Source organism: Natator depressus, chromosome 19 (assembly GCF_965152275.1).
Source record: "Natator depressus isolate rNatDep1 chromosome 19, rNatDep2.hap1, whole genome shotgun sequence".
Taxonomy (NCBI): domain Eukaryota; kingdom Metazoa; phylum Chordata; order Testudines; family Cheloniidae; genus Natator; species Natator depressus.
Window position 1 is genome coordinate 12,308,380 of NC_134252.1, and position 27,541 is coordinate 12,335,920.

The 27,541-nt window shown below is 45.9% G+C and overlaps 1 protein-coding gene across 27 annotated transcripts in view; it reads left to right on the forward strand.

Moving 5' to 3' along the window:
• Positions 1-8,556: 8,556 nt before the first annotated feature.
• The window catches only part of EPB41 (erythrocyte membrane protein band 4.1), a 147,946-nt gene continuing 128,961 nt past the window's right edge, over positions 8,557-27,541 (forward strand). For 26 of the 27 annotated variants that reach the window (XM_074934359.1, XM_074934362.1, XM_074934371.1 and 23 more), the window contains exon 1: positions 8,995-9,138. In XM_074934359.1, the coding sequence (XP_074790460.1) occupies positions 9,071-9,138 (68 nt within the window). In that variant the 5' untranslated portion in view covers positions 8,995-9,070. Of the gene's footprint in view, positions 8,666-8,994; positions 9,139-27,541 lie in introns of those variants that run through there. The other variant, XM_074934365.1, reaches the window with a different exon arrangement.

Genomic DNA, 27,541 nt, shown 5'->3' on the forward strand with positions numbered 1-27,541 from the left:
AGAGAGAACCCTTTGTTTCCCCCTCTCCCCCCTCCAGCTTTGAAAGTATCTTGTCTCCTCATTGGTCATTTTGGTCGGGTGCGAGCAAGGTTATCTTTAGCTTCTTAACCCTTTACAGGTGAAAGGGTTTTTTTTCCTCTGGCCAGGAGTGATTTAAAGGTGGTTAGCCTTCCCTTTATATTTATGACATGCCCCCCAAATCACAGATAGGGTGAAACGCTGGCTGTGATTTCTTCCTGGAGCGCTAGGAGAAAACAGAGTTAATAAGACACATGCAGCTCTAAATATACTACCAAGTATATAAAGACTAACAATATTTTCCATATCTCAAGGACGATTTTAACCAGTTGATTCTGGGAAACTTTCATGGGAGAGTGCATCAGCCACTTTGTTAGAAGCTCCTGAGATGTGTTGGATGTCGAAATCAAAATCTTGGAGAGCTAAACTCCACCGAATAAGTAGTTTGTTAATTCCTGTGGCGGTATGAAGCCACTGTAGCGCAGCATGGTCGGTTTGCCGGTGGAAACGGCATCCGCAAACGTATGGGCGTAGCTTTTCCAGAGCGTAGACAATGGCGTAACATTCTTTTTCACAGACTGACCAGTTGCTTTCCCTCTCAGACAGCTTCTTGCTGAGAAACACTACAGGATGGAATTCTTGATCCAGTCCTTCCTGCATTCAAACTGCTCCCACACCACGCTCGGACGCATCTGTGGTTATTAGGAATGGTTTGTCAAAGTCTGGGGCCATTAGCACAGGGTCAGACATGAGTGTTGCTTTAAGCTGGTTAAAGGCCTTCTGACACTGAACGGCATTTGGCTGTTTCTTTTTGGTTAGGTCTGTCAGTGGGGTGGTGATTTGGCTGTATTGCGGTACAAATCGCCTGCAATATCCGGCCAAGCCTAAGAAGGATTGAACCTGTTGCTTTGACTTTGGGACAGGCCACTTTTGGATAGTATCCACTTTGGCCTGTAGGGGGTTGATAGTTCCTTGACCCAGCTGGTGTCCAAGGTAAGTCACTCTGTTTAGGCCTATTTGACACTTCTTAGTCTTAACAGTTAGTCCTGCCTCCCTTATGCGCTCGAAGACTTTTTGTAGACGTTCCAGGAGTTCTGCCCAGGAATCCGAAAATATGGCCACATCGTCAAGGTAGGCGACTGCATATTCTTCTAATCCCGCTAGGAGACCATCTACAAGTCTTTGGAAGGTGGCGGGTATATTCCGCAGCCTGAAAGGGAGTACATTAAATTCATACAGCCCGACATGTGTGGTGAAGGCTGACTTTTCCTTGGCAGATTCATCTAGCGGTACCTGCCAGTACACCTTGGTTAAGTCTAAGGTAGAGATGAACTGGGCCCGTCCCAGTTTCTCTATTAGTTCATCTGTGCGTGGCATTGGATAGTTGTCTGGGCGAGTTACAGCATTTAGCTTACGGTAGTCCACACAAAAATGTATCTCCCCATCTGGTTTGGGAACTAGAACCACTGGAGATGCCCATGCACTGCCAGAGGGGTGGATTACCCCCATCTGTAGCGTATCCTGGATCTCCCGTTCTATAGCAGTTTTAGCTTGAGGAGACACCCGGTAAGGTTGGACTTTAATTGGGTGAGCATTACCTGTGTCAATGGAGTGGTATGCCCGTTCAGTCAGTCCTGGGGTGGCTGAGAACATCGGCGTGTAGCTAGTGCACAGCTCCTTGATCTGCTGTCGCTGCATACGCCCAAGGGTCATGGAGAGGTTCACCTCTTCTATGCCACCAGCACTTTTCCCTTTGTAGTAGACACCTTCAGGCCACTCAGCGTCATCTCCTCCCTGGGCTGTAAACTGACAAACCTTTAATTCTCTGGAATAAAAGGGCTTTAGAGAATTAATATGGTACACCTTAGGCTTTCGGTTGGAGGTGGGGAATGCCATGCAATAATTAACAGCTCCCAGGCGCTCCTGGACCATGAATGGCCCTTCCCACGACGCTTCCATTTTATGGGCCTGGAGCACCTTTAGGACCATGACCTGGTCCCCTACTTTGAAGGACCGCTCTCTGGCATGTTTATCATACCAGGCTTTTTGCTCTTTTTGAGCATCCTGTAGGTTTTCTTTAGCAAGGGCTAAAGAGGTTCGGAGGGTGTTTTGTAGGCTGGTTACAAAGTCCAGAATGTTAGTTCCTGGAGAAGGTGTAAACCCCTCCCATTGCTGTTTCACCAACTGTAATGGCCCCTTAACCTCGTGGCCATATAGAAGTTCAAATGGTGAAAACCCTAAACTGGGATGTGGTACAGCTCTGTAGGCAAAGAGCAACTGCTGCAACACTAGATCCCAATCATTGGAGTGCTCATTTACGAATTTACGTACCATGGCCCCCAAAGTCCCATTAAATTTCTCCACCAGGCCATTTGTTTGATGATGGTAAGGGGTGGCAACCAAGTGATTCACCCCATGAGCTTCCCAAAGGCTTTCCATAGTTCCTGCCAGGAAATTAGTTCCTGCATCTGTGAGGATGTCGGAGGGCCAACCTACCCTGGCAAAAATGTCTGCTAGTGCCTGGCACACACTTTTAGCCCTGGTGTTGCTTAGAGCTACTGCTTCCGGCCATCGGGTGGCAAAATCCATGAAAGTCAGTATGTACTGCTTTCCTCTGGGTGTGTTTTTCGGAAAAGGACCCAGAATATCCACAGCTACTCACTGAAATGGAACTTCAATGGCGGGGAGTGGCTGGAGAGGGGCTTTGACCTGGTCTTGGGGTTTTCCCACCCTCACAAGACCGGACATAGGTAGAAACATCCTTGCCCATTCCCTCCCAGTGGAATGACCTCCCCAAACGGTCTTTGGTCCTGTTCACCCCAGCATGGCCACGAGGATGATCATGGGCTAAGCTCAAGAGCTTTACTCGGTACTTAGTTGGAACTACCAACTGTCTCTGAGGATGCCAGTCTTCCTGGTGTCCACCAGAAAGAGTTTCCTTGTATAAAAATCCTCTTTCTACAACAAACCTGGATCGATTAGAAGAGCTGAGAGGCGGTGGGTTGCTCCGTGCTGCCGTCCAAGCTCTCTGGAGGCTTTCATCTGCTTCCTGTTCGGTCTGGAACTCTTCCCTTGATGCTGGAGACATCAGTTCCTCATTGGATTGTGGACCTAGGCTTGGTCCCTCTGGAAGCGATATAGGGGATGGGGCTGTTTCCGTTGACTGTGAACTGCTCTCCACTGGTGCACTATGTTGGGTTTCAGGCTCCGGCTGAGCCTCTTGTGTAGGGTTATCGGCTGCTGCCGGTTCAGGTTTGATGGGGCCCTCTGGTGTTGGGGTGGCAAGTACTGGATTCACTGCTGGCAATGGGTCTGGTGCTGGTTGTTCCGCCGGTTCCAGGACTGGCTCTGTCTGGGTCTTTGGGACTGGATTCACTACTGCTGTTGCTGACGCTGGCATGGGGTCCGGTTCCATCACCTCTGACCAGGTCCTGGTAGAAGTTTCCGGAACAGAGCTAGGCCTGACGGCTTGCTTAGCCTGGCTGCGGGTGACCATTCCCACCCTCTTGGCTAGCTTCACATGATTGGCCAAGTCTTCCCCCAATAGCATGGGGATGGGATAATCATCATAGACTGCAAAAGTCCACGTTCCTGACCAGCCCTTGTACTGGACAGGCAACTTGGCTGTAGGCAAATTGAAAGAGTTGGACTTGAAGGGTTGAATTGTCACTTGGATCTCTGGGTCGATTAAACTGGGGTCCACTAAGGAAGCATGGATAGCCGACACTTGTGCTCCGGTGTCCCTCCACGCGGTGACCTTCTTCCCGCCCACACTCAGTTTCCCTCCGCTGCAAGAGTATCTGGGAGGTATTTGGGCCTGAGGACCTCTGTTGTGATTCCGGTGCAATGAACTGTAATCTGTTGGGATTCTTGGAGCAGTTGGCCTTCACATGCCCCGGCTTGTTACATTTAAAACATCGTCCAACTCACGGATCATTGGGGTGAGGTGGGTTGCTGGAGAATGGTGTGGCAGGACGATAAGGTGTCTGGAGTATTCCTTGGTGTGTAGTAGTGGCCTTGGGCTGCACCCCGGTAGTAGGGGGTGGTCTGAGGGTGTCCCTTCGGGTATCCGCTCCAACTGCGACCAGGGTTGTTCCTCTCTCCTTCCTCCACCTGTTTTGTTCTGTCTTGCCTCGCCTCTCTGGTGGTCTGGGACTGCTTGTATCGATCAGCATAAGAGGCAAGACTTTCTGATGAGTCCATTTCCTTATCCCATAAACACTGTTTTATTTCCTCCTTGGACATATTCAGGAATTGCTCCTGAGCTATCAAATCACACATTCCTTCAAAGCTAGTGACACCGCTTCTTTGGACCCATTTATCTAACAGATCCTTCATCTGGTTTAGATAAGCCACATGACTTAGTCCAGGCCCTCTCTTAAGGGTTCGAAATTTTACTCTGTACGTTTCAGATGTAATTTGAAATTGCTTTAAAACCAATTCCTTGAACTTATTATAGTCAGAAGCCTCGTCAATAGGCATCTTATTTAATATGTCCAGAGCTCTTCCAGTCAATTTTGCGACCAATGTGGTCATCTTGTGAGCTTCAGGAATTTTATGGAGAGTGCACAGTCTCTCAAAGTTGAGAAAATATTCAGCAATATCACTGGATTCATCATACTGTGGACATAGTCGCTCCCATTTGTGGATTGTTGGGGATGGATTGTTAGGGTTATCCAGTAGATTCCTCTGAGCCCTTACCTTCTCCATCTCCAATGCATGCTTCCTCTTTTTTCCTTCTTTTCCAGTTCTTTTTCCCTTGCCTCCATTTCTTTTTCCCTTGCCTCCAGAGCTCTCCTGTGGGCAGCCTCTAGGGCTTTTTCTGCCTCTTTCGCTGCCTCCATAGCTTCCTGTGGGCAGCCTCTAGGGCTTTTTCTGCCTCCAGTCTAGTTAACTCCAATTTGTGTTGTGCCTTGGTTTCCGTCATGTTAGCCTCTCTGTTTTTAACTAACTTTACACCCGAGAGTTAGAAATAAAACAAACAACTTGGCTTGTCAAAAGATATATATATATATAGGTTGTGCTTTAACCAGATACCTATGTTCTCTGATAGTGATTGTCAGCCTACAGAAAAATCCTTAGGTTTTTTTTTTTTTTAACACCTTTGTCTCCAGGCAAATAGACAGAAAACCCCTCTATTTGCTCTTAGCTAAAAAATACCTCTTCAGGTCTGTGAAGACTTGTGAATTTCCCTGCAGGAGGTTAACTACCTTGCCTTTAGGTAGAGAAAACTCCAGCTCACAAAAGACAATTTCCTTTTGTCTCTGCTCTGGCCCCCAAGCAGAGACAAAAAAAACTCTAACTGCTTTCAGCTTAAAACCTGCTTTCCAGCAGCCCAAAGGAAAAAAAATGTCCTTTTTTTAAAAATCTGTGCTTCTGGTTCAAAAAAAATCTCAAAATGATTTCAAGTTAATCCCACCACTCTGCCACCATGTCAAGTTTCCTTCCCCACTCTGAACTCTAGGGTACAGATGTGGGGACCTGCATGAAAAAACCCCTAAGCTTATTTTTTACTAGCTTAGGTTAAAACTTCCCCAAGGTACAAACTATTTTACCTTTGTCCCTGGACTTTATTGCTGCCACCAACAAAATATAACTGGGAAAGAGCCCACTTGGAAACGTCTTTCCCCCCAAAATCCCCGCAAGCCCTACACCCGCTTTCCTGGGGAAGGCTTGATAAAAATCCTCACCAATTTGCATAGGTGAACACAGACCCAAACCTTTGGATCTTAAGAACAATGAAAAAGCAATCAGGTTCTTAAAAGAGAATTTTAATTGAAGAAAAAGTAAAAGAATCACCTCTGTAAAATCAGGATGGTAAATACCTTATAGGGTAATCAGATTCAAAACATAGAGAATCCCTCTAGGCAAAACCTTAAGTTACAAAAACCGGAATATACATTCCATTCAGCACAACTTATTTTATCAGCCATTTAAACAAAACAGAATCTAACGCATATCTAGATTGCTTATTAACCCTTTACAGGAGTTCTGACTTGCATTCCTGCTCTGGTCCTGGCAAAAGCAACACACAGACAGAGAGAACCCTTTGTCCCCCCCCCCCCCACTTTGAAAGTATCTTGTCTCCTCATTGGCCATTTTGGTCAGGTGCCAGTGAGGTTATCTTTAGCTTCTTAACCCTTTACAGGTGAAAGGGTTTTTTTCCCTCTGGCCAGGAGGGATTTAAAGGTGGTTAGCCTTCCCTTTACATTTGAGAACCTGGCTTAAAAAAAGTTTGCTTGTTTCACAAGTACTCACTCCCCCTGCCCCCCAGGGTTTTAATTGAGTTAGTAAAGATATATATTAAAAGCAAAGTTTGAATGATTGGGGACACAGTAACTGTTCCATTTCTTACTTAATGGCCTTTGTTTTATATCTTTAAAAATTTTTTGCTTTTGTAGATTGTTATGGGAGAATAGCTCCATGTGTCTGAACTACACTACATTTTTCTGTTTTTTATAGAGAAAGTTGTATCTAAAATCTGGGATGCTGTAGAAAAAATTTGTTCTGATTTAAGGCATCCATCAGAAGGGTTTCTAAATTTGTGTATTTCTTTTATGTATTTGTATTTGTAACATTCTAAAGCTGTACTTTTGCTTATTCCTCCCCTACCTTATAAACACTTCACCTCTTTATCCTCTTAGCTGTAGCAGTGGGAGTAATCATGTCATTTCAACCTCGTCTTAAAGAACAGTGTTTGTTGTGGGTTAGAGCAGAGATTTAAAGGCGCTGGGATTAGATGATGTATCTAGTTGAAGTACTCAAAAGGCATCCATTCCTATAGCACTGGCAGTCTATATAATATGGTCTAATAGCTGAATTCAGGAAGTTCTCCTTTTGTGAGACCCAGCTATTAATATGCATAGACAGGAGCATATTTTTCATAAAGGGCTTTTCCCTGTGGGGACTTCATCTGTGACTTTTTCAGTGACATGAAACAGTCTGTTGTCAGTAACTTGCATGTCATGCAGCGCCATGCCACAGAGCCCAAGAGAAGAAAAGACTGTTTCTGACTATTCCTAGACATGGATTTGCATCCAACAGGTTCTGTCACCTAAATGGAGGCTTGTCTACAAACAAACTGAAATAACTAAATCAGTTGTAGTTACCAGCTTGCACTGAAATAACTACTGGTATTGAGTGTCTTTTTTTTTTTTTTTTTTTTTAATTCTGGTCTAAACATAAATGTTTTACTGGTATAACTATGTTGGTTAAGGATGTGATTTCTCCCCCCCCCCCCCATCCATTTGTAAGCTTTAGACTTTACCAGTCTAACTGCATCCAGAGATGAAGTATTTTTGTACTAATACAACTGCATCCATACTACAAGGGTTGTACCGCTAAACTATGCTGGTATAGTTAAAGCAGTACAACTTTCCACTGTAGGTAAGTCTACACTAGAAGCATTTTACCTCTATTCCTTTACTAGTATACTGCATTGCCAAAGCTGTGCTTTGCAATGGTATACTAACCCCCCCCCCCCCATCAAGCAATATGAGTAAAAGCGCAGTTTTGCCTGTATAACTGTCTCTGCTACAGGCTTTTGCTGGCATAGCTATGTAAGGCAGGGATGAGAAGAGGGGTGATTCCAGACTGACGTAGCTGTGCTGTATACAATGCCCAAGTGTTGTCAGCTCCAGTTTGGGTGGAGGCAAGTCCAAAGAATTCCTCATTCTATCCAAGGACTATCCTTCAAGGATTGGTTCCTCTGGGTGCTTGAGCAGAGTACCTGGGTAACTACATGGTTGTGAGCCCCCCCCCCCTCAGTCTATAGAACAAAGATTGATGTGAAATCAGGATTTGATTAAAAAGGTGCAGGTGTAGTGTTAGGAAGGCTTGGAAGCGAACGGAGCCAGCATATGCTAAAGGCAATGACAGATCTCTGTTGAATTCAAGTACTGAGCTGGGCCAGATGTTAGGGTTCAGGCTCCATATCCTGCAGTCCTTCCCGTTAATGCTTATAGGTACTCGGCCCAAATGGCTTTGGCAGCTTCCCTGTGGTCCCGTGTGTCCTGGGCTGAGTAACCGGGAGGAGGGCAGGGGTGTAATATGGGTGCTTTTTCGTTCGTTATCAGGCCCAGGGAAGGGCCTGGGCAGAAGCAGGAGCTGCCTGGCGAGGGGGCGGAGTGGGTGGCCTGTCCTACAGGTTTTACTTCGCCGCCTTCATCCCATTTTTCAGTAGGGAAAGAGAGTCCTCTTCCCTGTCAGGGAGGGAGCGTTACAGCAGGCTCCCCCCTCCCCCTTGTGAGTGGGGCACAGGGACCCTCCTTCCCCCCCCCCCCCAGCTCGGAGAGGGGCACAGCAGGCTCCCGCCTCCCTCTGTCCTGTGAGGGGGGCGCGCCCCGCTGTCTGACCGCGCGCTCCCGTGGCTCCCCTCAGTGCGCCCCGCTCTCCTCGCGTGCGCGACGCGCTGCTGCCCCTCCCCCCTGCTCCGGGAGCCGCGGGTTCCCAGCAGCCAATGGCGGAGCCGGCGGCGCCCCCGCCTTTCCTGCCCGGCCAATAGAAACTTACTACTATGTTATTGGGGGGAGGGGGCGCGGGGTCTGGGGCCGCTGGCGCCGGTGGGTGAGGAGGCAGCGGCGCGCCTGGAGCCGGCGGGATCCCCCGCTATCCCGCCCCGGTGTGTGAGGAGAGACCGCCCGGCCGGGTACGGGGGCGTGTAGCGGGCTTGGGGAGCAGCGGCCTGAGCGGGCTAGTGGGTGCAAGGGAAATGGGCAGGAGGCGGCAGCCTAGAAGGGTCAGTGCAGGGGGGCTTGCGGTGTCTGCATGGGCGGAGGGGGGTGCGGGAGTGTGGCCTGGGGTGGGGGTTGGGGCATGTGCGGTGAGGGGGGGGTCTCGGGCGCGGCGCGGGGCCACGGGGGGGGGCAGGTGAGCGTGGGCAGGGGCACGGAGCTGCAGTGGGGCTGAGCATGGCATAGAGCTGTGGGAGGGAAGATTGGTGGCTCCATAGGGGACCGAAACTGTCTGAGCGCAGAAGTGGTGGGAGGCGAGATGTTAAGGGAGGAGGAGGAGGAGATGATGGTCAAGATCAGGTGCTGTGTGTGTCCATTTCATGTCAGCCCCGTCCTTTCTGAAGGAGAGGCTTTCCTGCGTTTGCAGAGGGATGGATGCGTTGAATCAGTAGGTGTTTCCTATTTCTAACCTCCGTGAGTCTATTGTGTGGGAGGGAGGTGGGTTGGGAGATGCAGGAGGATGATGGTGGGAATGAAGATATGGCGGTGAAAGGTTTGAAAAAAATCTCAAAACACAGTCCGTCAATTGTTTGAGCTCTGAGAGGAAGAGATTTCAAAAACAATGCAGGCCTGGTAGATTAGCTGAATTGAACGTTGTGATGGTGGAGCAGGTACTATTGTTACTGAAGCTGTTTTGCATGAACCCTGCCTACAGAGAAAATTGCCTTTTGCTTTTTATTAAAACAAACAAACAAACAAAAAAAACAAAACTTGCACATCGGATTAATTTTTGAATGCTTTAGTGATCAAAGGGTTAAACCAATCTCCCTGTGTTGCATCCTGCTTTTAATCATGGGTTTGATTGGTCTGAAATATTTCTTGATTTGCTTCTGTTCATGTTAAAGGGACACTCTGCAATTAAGAGGGTTTTTTTTTAAAGTGAATACTAATATTTAAAACTAAAATAATTTCAAAAGGACATTATCAATTTAAAAATCACACATCTGCCTGAAAATTATCTCGACAGTTGTTTCAAATAGCATTGGAATAGAAGAAAAGAAACACTTGTGAGGGGTTTTTTTTTTTCTTCCTTCATTTTGTGCATTTGATGGCACTTGTGTGATCACTTTCCTTATAGTTTGGGTAAAGCAACAGGTAAGAGTATATTTTTAAAAATTAGAAAATATCTCATTGTACAATTACAGAAATTCCCAGAAGCACTCAGGATCAGGAGTACATATAGTCTCAGCAGTTGCTTTTAACTTTTTTTTAATGGATTGGATTTCAAGTAAATTTATGTTCATTTTAAATCTTAATTTATTTTGCACTAGTTTGCCAGTGTTATGGTAGCTGAAGAAAAGCCAAATAAAACTCTAATTTTTAAATGTTAGCACAGAAAATAACAAATTAATGCTTGTAGAATTTCATACTGCTACTCACTTTATTAAAATAATGTCTCCATGCATATGATATTCAGCTAAGGGTATTTAATTAAAAATAAACCAATAGGTTTATAAATCACTCAAACATCTTGTTTCTGAAACATTTCTGTTCATAAGAGATTTCTTCTAAGCCCTATGGGGCAGGGACTACCACAGTGTTTGTACAGTGCAGGGTGGGGCTCTGACCTGGTTGAAACCTTTTAGATGCTTCTATGATATAAAGTTAATATGCATATCTTATAAACAATTACTGCACTTTTGTCTTGATGAATATTCAAGTCCTTATTCTAGAAATGCCACCAAAATATTATGTCATGTGATTTAGCAAAGTGCACAAGATGGCTTATATTTGGAGAGAATGCTTTTTCTAGAAAGGATGGCTTTTTAGAAACCTAATTTTACATTATCTTGACTTCACTGGGAGCTTTGTCAGTTGTGCCAGCTTTTTGAGTTTTCTTTAATATTATCCTAAATTAATAAGAAAATTCCAGTTGCTAAGTGTGTTGGACTTGGGTGCTGCCTCTGAATTGGGAAAACCATTAGTGGACTGAAGGAACACATGAATGCTTGAATCCATTATTTTATTTCATATAAGGACTATGTCAACCTATAATTTCTCTGGTTGGGAAATTTAAGATGTAACAGATGCTCAAAAAGCACTGAGGTTTTCTCGCAGGTTTCTACTCTTGTGCATGCCTTCAATAAGAAAGAAGGCTTGGTTTCTTTTGTGTCTCATGACTAAATATCTGTCAAGGCACATTTTATAAACTTCAGATAAACATCTCTTGCTACAGTTAGATGTGGATAAATCACTCTTTGTTCTCTCTGCTCCCCTCTGAAAACAAAATGCCCAAGTAGTTAACAAATATAATGAAAGATATTTGTTTTATTAACAAATAAAATTTAATCAAAGGCAAATCCACCTATTTTTTGTTTGCTACTTGCATTCACCATTCTGAATTGGAAAAACAGGAATTACTTGTTTTGTTTATCTAATCTTCATGATTGTAGTTTAAAAACAAACACGTATCAGAAACGAGCCATTTAATTGTGGGACCTAGGGTAAAATTTTCAAAAGTGCCTGCGACTTATACTCATAAATCCAATTTTCAAAAGTAATTTCAACTCCTAAGTCACTTGAGTGCTTTTGAAAATTTTACCCCAGGTCTACATCTAATATATATATAATTACTACAGCTATTGTGCATTAAAATGGCATTTGTATGAGTCGATGTGATATTTTCAGTTGGCTGTATTTGAATTTGCAAGGCTGAAGAATCCATCTGTTATGTCACACCTTATTCTTTTAGTTATTACCCTATTGAGTAAATTCAAAGTTATAGTAGATGTGTACCTGAGATTTTATGCCACTTCCCTGGTAAGCAACCACACTTAAAAATACAGTCATAAGTGATCAAAGAATCACTGTACAGTAATAAGAGGCTTCAAACCGTAGGACACTTCAGTGCTGTAGATATTTTGATATAACAGGCAGATTCTCATATGAAATGAGATTCTGTACTTATGCACACAAGTGTCAGAGTGATCTTTAGAAGCTAAATGCTGTACTGATATTTTAGATCACAAGTGAGTCATGAAATAGAGCTGTCCTTCAGGAAATTGTATTTACTTGTAAACCAAGAAATCCAAACAGTGAAAACTTAATTCCTTATGATTCCTTGCAGTATGATAAACATGCTAGCAGTGTGTCAGGATAGTGTCTATTTAGAAGATTGTTATCAAGCACAGCTTTTGTCTGATCCATATTCAAATGCAGGATAATGGATTGACACCTTCTGCATTAAATGGATTTGCTTTGAAGAGACTATTTGTGAGCACAAATTTGCATTATACCTTTGTTTTCCACAAAGCAGTTTGCTCTGTCAACCTTTTACTATGATATTGTTTACATCTTTGTTTGTTGGAAAGAGTCCCAGAAGTTGGAGTCCCAAGAGAGAGAACATACCAGAGATGATGGGTACCAGAAATGATCCTTCTTGGAACATGATCATGCAAAAAACCGAGCTTTTAAAATGGTGGCAAGACCATTGATTCACCTTGACTAGCAAAATCCAATCAGACCTCTGGAGGACAGAGGGGTGTGATTCTATTTTTGCTGGACATTGTGTGTGCTGATGTGCCCTTGAAATTTGCTTTTAGGTTTTGAGAATTTTTGCCCAGTCTGTATTAACTAAAAGAATAATAAACCTATATGTGTACACTGGGTTAGGTTAGTGTCTGGATGTGCTCTACTGGGAGTTGACTGATGCGTGCTGAAATTGTTTTTCAAATTCATGGTGAAAAGCAATGATAAGAAATCTGAGGTGTTGTGGAACACTTTATTTTAAAGAGGAGAGGTTCATTTTGGGGGCGCATGCTAGTCCTGCCATAGATTAACGATGAATCCAGCCTCCCATTGTAACCTTATTTCCTGCCTCAGACTTCATTAGAGACATACCAGCTCCTCTGAAACTTCCCGGGCTGTGTTTAATCTCAACATAGTTTTTTGAAAATGTTAGAAAAATACCAAATAGAATAAAAAGTTTTCAAACTTGTGGTCTCTTTCTTTTTTGTGAAATCAAAGGCTCTTTAGGGAGTGTATTATGTGGAGTTCTTATATTTCAAATTGAAGCCTACTTTGTTTGTGGTGATGTGCTTTCTACATACTTTGCTTCACCTTAGTTTTATGCCATCGGCTGAATGTGTGGATAAAGATGAGCTCTTTGTGATTGTTTATAGCTGTTGTCCATTATAAAGTGGTATATTTCTCACTTGTTGCACTGCTTCGATTAATAGGAAGATAACTTAAAGCTGCGAAGAGCAATGGGATGCAATGTTGACAGGAGTTATCTTTGTCCATCAGATGGATTAGATAGGAATGCCTGTGGTTTGTAGTTAATCCAGATAATATTATTACAATTTGTCTTTACGTTCTATCAGTTGTTTACACTTGTATTCTGTTTACTATGAACTGTTACTTGCATAACACAACTATTGGTTTGTGTGAAAATCAAATATTAACTTTTGTGTGCAGACATACGTCTTTTAGACTGGGACAAGATTCTGTTTTTAGATTGATGTGCTCTTGCAGGACACATTCATACAGGATTTTGCTGGGATTTTGATATACCGTTTTTACGGTAAATCCTTATGTAATCCTGTTAGTCATTTTACCTTTTAAAATATGTTTTACATAGAGCAAACATATCCAATATTATCATTTTGAGTGTAATTTGCATTGTCCTATATTGCACAGTGACTTGTTTAATTTTTATATCTGCTCAGATGAAGGACATCAAACATTTTGCTTACTTTGAATATCTCTCCTTTCTGTCATCACTCACGTATAGTGAAAGCATAATCACTGCAGCAAGCTTACAACCCGCAGGGCACTTCTAATATTAGAAGAGATCAGTGACAGTAAGGAATAATCTGTCTGCATCATGTGATGTTGTGTACTCTTCCTCCCATGCATGTATATTTGAAGAGTGGTTTCTCCCATCTGTTGTTGGAGATGAACGCCTTGTGATGTCACTTTTTTTAAATCCCCCAAGCTTTCTGGCAGATTCAACACTTGAACTAACATTTCTCCTTCTGAATGGAAGGAAATCTGCACCAGTATGTGTAGACATTCCAGTGGATTGCCCATTCTTCTGAAAGCATAAAGTGTCTTTTGAGAGTTTAGGGAACCAAAATGTTTTTTTTGCATTACACTCTGGAGCTGATTGAGGAGTTGTGGCCCATATAATTCAAAATGACATTCAAACAATGCAGCAAGGACTACTAGGTAAAATTTGGACTATTAATTTAGTAGCCAATTCTAGAAATAATCTTTCTGGCCATCAGCTTGTTTAGCCTTAGTTTTGCCAACTTGTATATCTTCTATTGTCTTTGACTTGAACTGTTCTTATAGATAACAGTAGAATAAAGTTCCTCAGTATTCTGACCTTGTGTAGCCCATTGAGACATGGGAGGGCAGTGCTTTTAGGAAGGAGGTGGACTGACTGATTTAGAGTGGCTAGATAGTCTCAAATTGTGCTGTATAGGCATCTTATATTAAGTTTTTTATGTATTGTACACAAAGCTGCTAAAGAACATTAAGGTTGCAAAGTCAAGGAATCAAAAGTAGGATATGCCATAATTGCAGTTGTCTGTGCAACCTTAATTCAGCCCTGCTGTGTGTATGCATTATATGTTCTTAATTGCACGGTAACTTGCTATTTTTTCCACAAAACTCCTGCCTCATTCAGTGCACAGGAATGACCTGTCCCGGGGATGAATCAAAGTTGTGTAGTGAAGATGACTTATCTGTACGACTTCTGCTTTATTTGTTCGAGAAGTTGGAATGTGTGTTGCGAATGAGGCAGGGGATTGCAGGACGAGAAGGGATGGTCTTGTGGTTAAGCCAGTTGAGTGGTGCCCTGCAGAATCTATTCCTCCCTGCCTCTGCGTTCCTGTGTGGTGATGGGCAAGTCACTTAGTGGCCACCTCTGAAAAGTTTGGTTTATATGCATTTTCCTAACTTTCTGGGTGTCTGACTTGAGACTCTATGGTGTGATTTTTCAGAAGTGCTGAGAACGTACAGCTGCAGCTGAAGTCAATGCAAGCTGTGTTTTGAACATATGAAGTGCCATATAATGGTACACACTCTGAAAAATCAAGTCGTAGGTATCTCAAACTGGGCACCCCAAAGTAGTGGATACTTTTGACCTTAATCTCTCTGGGTTTCAGTTTCCTGCCTGTAAAATGGGAATAATATTCATTTCACAGGGATTTTGTGAAGATTAATGTTTGAAATATATGGATACTATATTGATGAGTGCCATAAAAAGCCTATGAGGAAACTTAATAATTTTGTCATGAGGACAGGGTTTGAGTAGTAGGCAGTAAATAAGACATGGGGCCACATATTGACCAATGACATAAAATACATAATAACTGCTCACTCAGTGAGCACTGTTCATGCTGTGCACTGAATGAGACAGGATTCCTGTGGTGAAAAACTAGTATGTGATCGCAAAAAGAAAAGGAGTACTTGTGGCACCTTAGAGACTAACCAATTTATTTGAGCATAAGCTTTCATGAGCTACAGCTCACTTCATCGGATGCATACTGTGGAAAGTGTAGAAGATCTTTTTATATACACACAAAGCATGAAAAAATACCTCCTCCCACCCCACTCTCCTGCTGGTAATAGCTTATCTAAAGTGATCACTCTCCTTACAATGTGTATGATAATCAAGTTGGGCCATTTCCAGCACAAATCCAGGTTTTCTCACCCCCCCCCCCAACCCACTCTCCTGCTGGTCCCCCCCCCACACACACACACAAACCCACTCTCCTGCTGGTGATTACCAGCAGGAGAGTGGGTTTGTGTGTGTGTGTTTGGGGGGGGGGTGAGAGAACCTGGATTTGTGCTGGAAATGGCCCAACTTGATTATCATACACATTGTAAGGAGAGTGATCACTTTAGATAAGCTATTACCAGCAGGAGAGTGGGGTGGGAGGAGGTATTTTTTCATGCTTTGTGTGTATATAAAAAGATCTTCTACACTTTCCACAGTATGCATCCGATGAGGTGAGCTGTAGCTCACGAAAGCTTATGCTCATATAAATTGGTTAGTCTCTAAGATGCCACAAGTACTCCTTTTCTTTTTGTGAATACAGACTAACACGGCTGTTACTCTGAAACCTGTTAGTATGTGATCATGTCTTATTTCTCTCCTCCCCTGGGGCTCCGATGTCAGTCTCTTTCTTCCTTGGCTTCTCATTTCTTTGCCCGGCTAGTCTCAATCTCCTTTACTCCCGGCTTCCAGTCCAGTTTCCCTTTTGCTGTCTTGCCGCACTAGCCTTCAGTCTGTCTTCTTTCTGTACCCCCCACAGGGTCCAGCTCTTGTCTGTGCATTCAAATCAAGCAGCCTCCTCTGTGCTCCCTGGGCCTAGTGGGTATGTCTACACTGCAGTTAGACACCCTGGCATGTGCAAGCTGACTTGTGTTTGCTGGGCTTGGGCTAAGGAGCTGTTTAATTATGGTGAAGATGTTTGGGCTTGGGTTGGAACCTGGTCTTTAGGACCCTGCGTGGTGGGAGAGTCCCAGAGCTTGGGCTGCAGCCTGAGCCTGAACATCTAAACCACAATTAAACAACCACAATTAAATTAGCCTTAGCCCGAGCCGAGTCATCTGGCACGGGCCAGCTTTGGGTTTTTAATTGCAGTGTAGGCAAACCCAGTGTGTGGGGAGGGGTCACTGAGCGCATGAGAGAGACTCTTCCTGTGACCAGATCTAGCATGGCTGGAGCAGCTGGGAACGTCCTGAGCACAATCTAGTCTGAAGCTAAGCAGCACAGACAGAATTTTGGGGGAATTAAAGCTACAAGTCTTTTATAACTTGACCAAATTTGGACGGATTTTTCACCAGGATGGCAAAAGGCATATCCCTGACACACGACACCCTGTTGTGAAACCTTGTGTCTGCTCCAAAGCATGGGATCTCTAAAACTTCTCAAAGAAAACATTGCCAGGATTTTGTTTAAACATAGGCAAAGCAATATATCTTTTCACTAGCCTCATTCTCTGAAATGGCTGAACCATTTTGATTGACATTTTTCAAAAATAAAGTCTGTCAGACATATACCCTGTAAAATTTCAGCCCAAATGTATCTTTATGCTGATATGCCACTTTGTTTTCATACACCCACATAATGCTGTATGTAGGTATGCACATTAAGGTGAGTAGACATTTCATACTAAAAATATGCGAGAGCTCTAGGGAATACATTATAAAGTTTAGGGAAGGGAAAACTGAAAACAGGAAGAGAAAATAAGTGAATTGTTTCATTTTAGTGTGTTTGTGTTTTGAGTTCAGATATGGATCCCATTTCTTTAGGTAAACAAAAGAAACTCCATAATATCTTGTCTATTTTTGAATTCCTACCATGTCACTCTGAAAAACTGTAGGAGACAACTTTTTCCCCTACATCCAGGATAAAATTGAAATTCAAGCTCTGATATTGGAATGCTTGCTAGGGGTATGTAGAAATGGTTATGTTCCTGCACCTGGTCTCCCTTTCCTTTTCTTTTTGCTTGCCACATATATTCTTACATTTCTTGATAGAAGGTGGAAAGAAGTACTTAACAGTGATACTGCAATTAGCAGATTCCCTTCCCCCCTTTCACCCCTAATCTCTCACTTCCTAGGTTGGTGGAATTAAGGAAGGTGGTTAATGTTTCTTATTTGTATTCTTGCTTTTATCTTTTAACTGCCAATTTAAAAGTAGAGACACAAGGTGGGTGAGGTAATATATTTTATTGGACCAACTTCTGTTGGTGAGAGACAAACGTTAGAGTTTACACAAGTATGTTTAAAACCAAAAGTTTGTCTCTCTCACCAAAAGAAGTTGGTCCAATAATAGATAGTACCTCATGCACCTTGTCTTTCTAATATTCTGGGAGAGAGTGAGCTACGACAACGTTGCATATAATAATTTGAAAGTAAACATATATAGCAAGAAACTAGGAAGGGACTTTGCAAATAAACCCATAGATAATTGGGGGAGGTCCCGGATGACTGGAAAAAGGCTAATGTAGTGGCCATCTTTAAAAAAGGGAAGGAGGAGGATCCGGGGAATTACAGGCCAGTCAGCCTCACCTCAGTCCCTGGAAAAATCATGGAGCAGGTCCTCAAGGAATCAATTCTGAAGCACTTAGAGGAGAGGAAAGTGATCAGGAACAGTCAGCATGGATTCACCAAGGGCAAGTCATGCCTGGCTAATCTAATTGCCTTCTATGATGAGATAACTGGCTCTGTGGATGAGGGGAAAGCAGTGGACGTGTTATTCCTTGACTTTAGCAAAGCTTTTGATACGGTCTCCCACAGTATTCTTGCCAGCAAGTTAAAGAAGTATGGGCTGGATGAATGGACTGTAAGGTGGATAGAAAGCTGGCTAGATTGTGGTGCTCAACGGGTAGTGATCAATGACTCCATGTCTAGTTGGCAGCTGGTATCAAGTGGAGTGCCCCAAGGGTCGGTCCTGGGGCCGGTTTTGTTCAGTATCTTCATAAATGATCTGGAGGATGTCATGGATTGCACCCTCAGCAAGTTTGCAGATGACACTAAACGGGGAGGAGTGGTAGATACGCTGGAGGGTAGGGATAGGATACAGAAGGACCTGGACAAATTAGAGGATTGGGCCAAAAGAAATCTGGTGCGGTTCAACAAGGAAAAGTGCAGAGTCCTGCACTTAGGACGGAAGAATCCCATGCACCTCTACAGACTAGGGACCAAGTGGCTAGGTAGCGGTTCTGCAGAAAAGGACGTAGAGGTTACAATGGACGAGAAGCTGGCTATGAGTCAACAGTGTGTCCTTGTTGCCAAGAAGGCTAATGGCATTTTGCGCTGTATAAGTGGGGCATTGCCAGCAGATCAAGGGACGTGATCGTTCCCCTCTGTTCGACTTTGGTGAGGCCTCATCTGGAGTACTGTGTCCAGTTTTGGGCCCCACACTACAAGAAGGATGTGGAAAAATTGGAAAGAGTCCAGCGGAGGGCAACAAAAATGATTAGGGGGCTGGAGCACATGACTTCTGAGGAAAGGCTGAGGGAACTGGGATTATTTAGTCTGCGGAAGAGAAGAGTGAGGTTGGATATTAGGAAAAAACTTTTTCATTAGGAGGGTGGTGAAACACTGGAATGTGTTACCTAGGGAGGTGGTGGAATCTCCTTCCCTGGAAGTTTTTAAGGTCAGGCTTGACAGAGCCCTGGCTGGGATGATTTAGTTGGGGATTGGTCCTGCCTTGAGCAAGGGGTTGGACTAGATGACCTCCTGAGGTCCCTTCCAACCCTGATATTCTATGATTCTACTGTGAGACTACATAGAATGAAAATGTGCATTTCCTGTTTGGGGCTTGAAATGTTTTTCACATACATACTAGCCAGAAACTGATATGGCATTTCGGGGACATGAGAAGAGCTCAGCTGTTAAGAGCATTGCTGAGATTTTTTTTTACTTGGTTGCTGCTGTTGGGGGGGTCTACATTTTTCATATAAGCCTTTGGCTAGCTAAACTTAAAAGCCACAACACTCTGCTGGAGAGGACTCATAAGGAAAGTTTAAGGCTTAAATGTGTGTAGCCTGTCTCACAAATGTTTAAAATGGAGACGTGACTCTACAGCACTTCACAGCGTGCTGAGATGTCAGGCAGTGACACTCTTGAGTCACCTCTAGGTCTCAAATTCCCAGATTCCTCAGTACTCTTTGGTGTCAGTAGGGTTTTTAAAACAAAGTATTGCTTCCTCCCACTTCCAGCCCTAGCTGGAGAAAGATTCTATACTTTCCCAAGCTTCTCACTACCTCTTCTATTGCTGCTGCCTAATAAGCCCAACTGGAGGGGCTCTCCCTTCATAGTTGGCAGCCTAGGTAATTTATTTGGGACAAATCTTCCTTGTTCTGACTGCAGGCTTTTATGCCCTTTCATACCTGAAAAGAGGCGTGTCTATGAAACTATATTGCATTCAAGCATGATTGTGAAGATCAGAGTTACTGATGTTGTGTTAATCACAACTGATTGATTAGCGAACTTGATTCTTTGCGGCTGTTTTTGGGACACAACATTTTGTAGGTGAGCCCCTTGTCAGGCAAAGAGAGTATGAGATAGATATAGATATAGATATAAATAAATAAATAAATCAGGTGAGAACATCAGAGAGGGGGAATTACTTAGTGTGGAGCAAGGAGGTTTAACCAGGAGTAATGGGATAAAATTAAGAAAGAAAAATATCCCTGACAGGCTGTAGGAATGGAAGTCCCAGGTTAACTAGATTGTATGTCACTAGAAAAATACACTGTATGGAGTATTGTGTATGGGCTGGATAACTTAAGTGTGGTTTTTTTTCAGCCTTCTAACTTTTTGGCACCATCTTCAGAAGTGTTTAAAAAAACAAAAACTCCAGATGGATACATTATAACTTTGGCGCTCTCTCTCTCTCCCCCCCCCCCCCCCCGAGTTCTTGTTACTTGTGTATTGCTGCTTATATTATTGCCTCACTTTATATCCAGCTGCCCGTCTCTTTTTTTTTTTTTTTTTTGGTAACGTCTTTCCTGTTTGCTGGTTACATGCTTTTTTCTTCTCATAATTTCCTTTCTCTCTTCCCCTCACGCCTCCCCCTGGGGGAAAAAATCAACCTTTTTCTCAACAGTTCTCAGTCCTCTGACTTTACATTGGTCTTTTGTGCAAATTCAGCCTCACCTGTATAGGCTTACTCTCGTGTAGTCCTAATATAACTAATGCCTGTTTCCATGAATTTGTGTCCTGAGGCTAGACAGTGATGGATTAACAATCTCTCTGGCCCTGAATATGGTGAAAATGATAATGTATACTTGTGCTGAATGTTAGTGTTTAAACCCAATTTTTCAGTAAGTTAGTGGTTGGCATTTTACATCCACCCCAACTTTTTCAGTATAACTTTCAGTTATACATGTTATCTGAGTAGCTGTATATGCGTTGACTTGATGAATCACTTTTTCATGATACATGGTAACATGACCTATGTAACATGTTAAAGCAGGGTAAAGAGACATCAGAAAAACTCAGTCATAACTAAGGGTATGTCTACACTACGAAATTAGGTCGAATTTATAGAAGTAGTTTTTTTAGAAATTGGTTTTATATATTCGTGTGTGTGTCCCCACAGAAAATGCTCTAAGTGCATTAAGTGCATTAACTCGGCTGAGTGCTTCCACAGAACCGAGGCTAGAGTCGACTTCCGGAGTGTTGCACTGTGGGTAGCTATCCCACAGTTCCTGCAGTCTCCGCTGCCCATTGGAATTCTGGGTTCAGATCCCAATGCCTGATGGGGCTAAAACATTGTCGTGGGTGGTTCTGGGTACATATCGTCAGGCCCCCGTTCCCTCCCTCCGTGAAAGAAAGGGCAGACAATCGTTTCGCGCCTTTTTTCCTGAGTTACCTGTGGAGACGCCATACCACGGCAAGCATGGAGTCCGCTCAGGTAACCGTCACCGTATGTCTCCTGGGTGCTGGCAGACGTGGTACTGCATTGCTACACAGCAGCATCAACTTATTGCCTTGTGGCAGCAGACGGTACAGTACGACTGGTAGCCGTCATCGTCATTGTCACGTCGGCCAGGAGCGCCTGGGCAGACATGGGCGCAGGGACTAAATTTGGAGTGACTTGACCAGGTCATTCTCTTTAGTCCTGCAGTCAGTCCTATTGAACCATCTTATGGTGAGTAGGCAGGCGATACAGATTGCTAGCAGTCCTTCTGCACCGTCTGCTGCCAGCCAAAGATGTAAAATATAGATGGAGTGGATCAAAACAAGAAATAGACCAGATTTGTTTTGTACTCATTTGCTTCCCCCCTCCCCCGTCTAGGGGACTCATTCCTCTAGGTCACACTGCAGTCACTCACAGAGAAGGTGCAGCGAGGTAAATCTAGCCATGTATCAATCAGAGGCCAGACCAACCTGCTTGTTCCAATAAGAACAATAACTTAGGTGCACCATTTCTTATTGGAACCCTCCGTGAAGTCCTGCCTGAAATACTCATTGATGTAACGCCACCCCCCTTGTTGATTTTAATTCCCTGTAAGCCAACCCTGTAAGCCATGTCGTCAGTCGCCCCTCCTTCCGTCAGAGCAACGGCAGACAATCGTTCTGTGCCTTTTTTCTGTGTGGATGCCATCCCAAGGCAAGCATGGAGGCTGCTCAACTCACTTTGGCAATTAGGAGCACATTAAACACCACATGCATTATCCAGCAGTATATGCAGCACCAGAACCTGGCAGAGCGATACCGGGTGAGGAGGCGACGTCAGCGCGGTCACGTGAGTGATCAGGACATGGACACAGATTTCTCTGAAAGCATGGGCCCTGCCAATGCAGGCATCATGGTGCTAATGGGGCAGGTTCATGCTGTGGAACGCCGATTCTGGGCTCGGGAAACAAGCACGGACTGGTGGGACCGCATAGTGTTGCAGGTCTGGGACGATTCCCAGTGGTTGCGAAACTTTCGCCTGCGTAAGGGCACTTTCATGGAACTTTGTGACTTGCTTTCCCCTGCCCTGAAGCGCATGAATACCAAGATGAGAGCAGCCCTCACAGTTGAGAAGCGAGTGGCGATAGCCCTGTGGAAGCTTGCAACGCCAGACAGCTACCGGTCAGTTGGGAATCAATTTGGAGTGGGCAAATCTACTGTGGGGGCTGCTGTGATGCAAGTAGCCCACGCAATCAAAGATTTGCTGATATCAAGGGTAGTGACCCTGGGAAATGTGCAGGTCATAGTGGATGGCTTTTCTGCAATGGGATTCCCTAACTGTGGTGGGGCCATAGACGGAACCCATATCCCTATCTTGGCACCGGAGCACCAAGCCGGCGAGTACATAAACCACAAGGAGTACTTTTCAATAGTGCTGCAAGCTCTGGTGGATCACAAGGGACGTTTCACCAACATCAACGTGGGATGGCCGGGAAAGGTACATGACGCTCGCATCTTCAGGAACTCTGGTCTGTTTCAAAAGCTGCAGGAAGTGACTTTATTCCCAGACCAGAAAATAACTGTTGGGGATGTTGAAATGCCTATAGTTATCCTTGGGGACCCAGCCTACCCCTTAATGCCATGGCTCATGAAGCTGTACACAGGCAGCCTGGACAGTAGTCAGGAGCTGTTCAACTACAGGCTGAGCAAGTGCGGAATGGTGGTAGAATGTGCATTTGGACGTTTAAAGGCGCGCTGGCGCAGTTTACTGACTCGCTTAGACCTCAGCGAAACCAATATTCCCACTGTTATTACTGCTTGCTGTGCGCTCCACAATATCTGTGAGAATAAGGGGGAGATGTTTATGGCGGGGTGGGAGGTTGAGGCAAATCGCCTGGCTGCTGGTTACGCGCAGCCAGACACCAGGGCGGTTAGAAGAGCACAGGAGGGCGCGGTACGCATCAGAGAAGCTTTGAAAACCAGTTTCATGACTGGCCAGGCTACGGTGTGAAAGTTCTGTTTGTTTCTCCTTGATGAAACCCCCCGCCCCTTGGTTCACTCTACTTCCCTGAAAGCTAACCACCCTCCCCTCCTCCCTTTGAACACCGCTTGCAGAGGCAATAAAGTCATTGTTGCTTCACATTTATGTATTCTTTATTCGTTCATCACACAAATAGGGGGATGACTACCAAGGTAGCCCAGGAGGGGTGGTGGAGGAGGGAAGGAAAATGCCACACAGCACTTTAAAAGTTTACAACTTTAAAATTTATTGAATGCCAGCCTTCTGTTTTTTGGGCAGTCCTCTGTGGTGGAGTGGCTGGTTGGCCGGAGGCCCCCCCACCACATTCTTGGGCGTCGGGGCGTGGAGGCTATGGAACTTGGGGAGGAGGGTGGTTGGTTACACAGGGGCTGTAGTGGCAGTCTGTGCTCCAGCTGCCTTTGCTGCAGCTCAACCATATACTGGAGCATACTGGTTTGATCCTTCAGCAGCCTCAGCATTGAATCCTGCCGCCTCCTCATCACGCTGCCGCCACATTTGAGCTTCAGCCCGCCACTTACTCTCTTCAGCCCGCCACCTCTCCTCCCGGTCATTTTGTGCTTTCCTGCACTCTGACATTATTTGCCTCCACGCATTCGTCTGTGCTCTGTCAGTGTGGGAGGACAGCATGAGCTCAGAGAACATTTCATCACGAGTGCGTTTTTTTTTTTCTTTCTAATCTTCACTAGCCTCTGGGAAGGAGAATATCCTGTGATCATTGAAACACATGCAGCTGGTGGAGAAAAAAAAGGGACAGCGGTATTTAAAAAGACACATTTTATAAAACAGTGGCTACAGTCTTTCAGGGTAAACCTTGCTGTTAAGATTACATACATATCACATGTGCTTTCGTGCTACCCCCTCAACCCTCCCCGTGGCTAACAGCGGGGAACATTTCTCTTCAGCCACAGGCAAACAGCCCAGCAGGAACGGGCACCTCTGAGTGTCCCCTGAAGAAAAGCACCCTATTTCAACCAGGTGACCATGAATGATATCTCACTCTCCTGAGGATAACACAGAGAGATAAAGAACGGATGTTGTTTGAACGCCAGCAAACATACACTGCAATGCTTTGTTGTACAATGATTCCCGAGTACGTGTTACTGGCCTGGAGTGGTAAAGTGTCCTACCATGGAGGACGCAATAAGGCTGCCCTCCCCAGAAATCTTTTGCAAAGGCTTTGGGAGTACATCCAGGAGAGCCGCGAATGCCAGGGCAAATTAATCCTTTCACATGCTTGCTTTTAAACCATGTATAGTATTTTAAAAGGTACACTCACTGGAGGTCCCTTCTCCACCTGGTGGGTCCAGGAGGCAGCCTTGGGTGGGTTCGGGGGGTACTGGCTCCAGGTCCAGGGTGAGAAACAGTTCCTGGCTGTCGGGAAAAGCGGTTTCTCCGCTTGCTTGCTGTGAGCTATCTACAACCTCATCATCATCTTCTTCGTCCCCAAAACCTGCTTCCGTGTTGCCTCCATCTCCATTGAAGGAGTCAAACAACACGGCTGGGGTAGTGGTGGCTGAACCCCCTAAAATGGCATGCAGCTCATCATAGAAGCGGCATGTTTGGGGCTCTGACCCGGAGCGGCCATTCGCCTCTCTGGTTTTCTGGTAGGCTTGCCTCAGCTCCTTCAGTTTCACGCGGCACTGCTTCAGGTCCCTGTTATGGCCTCTGTCCTTCATGCCCTGGGAGATTTTGACAAAGGTTTTGGCATTTCGAAAACTGGAACGGAGTTCTGAGAGCACAGATTCCTCTCCCCATACAGCGATCAGATCCCGTACCTCCCGTTCAGTCCATGCTGGAGCTCTTTTGCGATTCTGGGACTCCATCATGGTCACCTCTGCTGATGAGCTCTGCATGGTCACCTGCAGCTTGCCACGCTGGCCAAACAGGAAATGAGATTCAAAAGTTCGCGGTTCTTTTCCTGTCTACCTGGCCAGTGCATCTGAGTTGAGAGTGCTGTCCAGAGCGGTCACAATGGAGCACTCTGGGATAGCTCCCGGAGGCCAATACCGTCGAATTGTGTCCACAGTACCCCAAATTCGAGCCGGCAAGGCCGATTTAAGCGCTAATCCACTTGTCAGGGGTGGAGTAAGGAAATCGATTTTAAGAGCCCTTTAAGTCGAAATAAAGGGCTTCATCGTGTGGACGGGTGCAGGTTTACATCGATTTAACGCTGCTAAATTCGACCTAAAGTCCTAGTGTAGACCAGGGCCTAGGCTATGATTTTGTCACTGAGGTCGCAGAAGTCACAGGTTCCATGACTTCAGTCTGTGGTGGCTGGGAGCTGCAGGGTGCCCATGCTGCCTGAGGTGGTGGGCCCCTGAGCTCCGAGCAGTTGTGGTTGGCGGGGGTACCCTGCAGCCCTCCTTCCCCCCGGACCCCTGCAGTTCCAGGCTGTGGGTGGATGGGCACCGTGGAGCTCCGAGCTGCCGAGCGGCTTCCCATTTTGTCATGGATATTTTTAGTAAAAGCCAGGGAGAGGTCACTGGCTTCCATGAATTTTTCTTTATTGCCCATGACCTGTCTGTGACTTTTACTAGTTACTATGTGATTTTATTGTCCATGACAAAATCTTAGCCTTAGTCATAACACTACTTTTTTCTTCGATTGATTGCTCCTGTGTATTCCACAATAGGTGTGCGTGCTCTCTATGTGCACCGGTGCCGGAAGTTTTCCCCCTTGCAGTACCTTTAGGAGGGGAGAGCCCCCCATGACCCTTGGAGTGGTGCCTGTCTGGCGCGGTATAAGGGGAGCTTTGTGCTCCCCCCACCATCAGTTCCTTCTTGTCACCAGCGAAGGTGCTTCAGAACTACTCTGCTCCAGCTTTGCTGTAGCTCAGTCCCCAGTACTGTTCGTTCGTTCGTTCGTTCGTTCAGTGTTAGTACCTGTAGTTAGCTGCTTAGTTAGTCAGCAAGCCCAGGCTGGGGCATGCCCTGCGCTCCGGGGTTTAAGTTGTGAAGCTCTTGTAGGTGTTCTATGCCAAGAAGTGACCCGCACGCAGACTGTTTGCACTGTTTGGGAGAAACCCATGTCAGCGAAAGTTGCAAGATTTGCACGTCGTTTAAACCTTGGACCAAAAGAGAAAGGGATGTTAGGCTTTGAGCCGTCCTGATGGAGTCGGCGCTGACCCCGACTCCAGCACGCCGCTCCAAACCGGTACCCAGCTCTGCGGCATCGGTACGCGGCGACCCTCCGGTGCCATCGACCAGTCAGCACCGCTCCCCATTCACGGGGCATGCCAAGAGGGCCAGGAAGACTCCCCCTTCGCAGTGGCACCGATGAAAATCTGGGACAGAGGCTAGACCCATGTCGGGCAGTCCTCTCTCCCCACCGGGCCCCAGGCCTGCGACTCACGTTGAGTGGAGTAGCCCGGTCTCTTCGGATGTCCAGATGCCTTCCACGCCTGAAGCCCTCGAGGCGGCCTGGGACGTTATGTCCATGCCGGTGCCAGGAGTGCTGCCAATGTTGGCTCCACACTCCAGAGGCAAGCCGCTGCTGGGATCTCCGCAGTCGCCTCCAGCTCGGTATCGGTTGAGGGAACGCTCCCGACACCATTCACCACCCAGCGACCGCTCGGGGCAGAGTCCAGGTGGATCGCCCTCGACGCCGACCAGACTGTCTGGCTGGGTTCTGTCCGGCCAGGACTCTCTGCACTGCTAGTCCTCAAGGAGCGATTATCAATGGGACCGCGGCAGGCGCTGCCAACGGTCCTCGTCTCGGAGGGGGTACCGCAGCCAGTCACGGCATGGTCGTTGATGCCGTTCCTGCTCGGACTCACGCTCCAAGTCTCTGCCAAGACATTGCGGCCCCAGGCATCGATTGCCATCATCTCGCCATCACGGGTCCGCCCGTTGAGGCCATTCGTGGAGCAGCTGCTACCGTTGGTACCAGTCCTCCATGTCAAGATCGCAGTCTTGTGGCCAACGTCGACCCCGGCACCGCCGCTCCTCCTGGTCCAGAGGCAGCAGCAGATTGTACACCAGCCCGGCCTCCATTCGTAGCTGTCTTTCGATGGGCCAGGCCAGCAACACCGAACAGCTGGCCCGCCAGTGCTGCAGCAGGTGCAGCAGCACTGAGTGTTGTGGCTGGCCCAATGGTACCAGTGGGCACTGTGGCCTTCGGCGCAGCTCCTGGTGGGGGCTTGCTCGGTGGCTGGAGCTTCGGAAGCACCATTGGCCTCCCTCTCCAGATCCCCAAGGAAGGAGTCGGTGGGACGTCCACCCTCAGCACCGTTCCCGGAGTCCGACCAGGTGGTGGACCCTCCAGTGCTGGCCGATACCCAGAGCACCGCACCAGCCTCCTCGCCCCGCCTGGAGGAGGCGATTGCGGCTCCGCCCCGCAGGAGGACTTCAGGGCCCATCAAGAACTCTTAAAGAGCATGGCA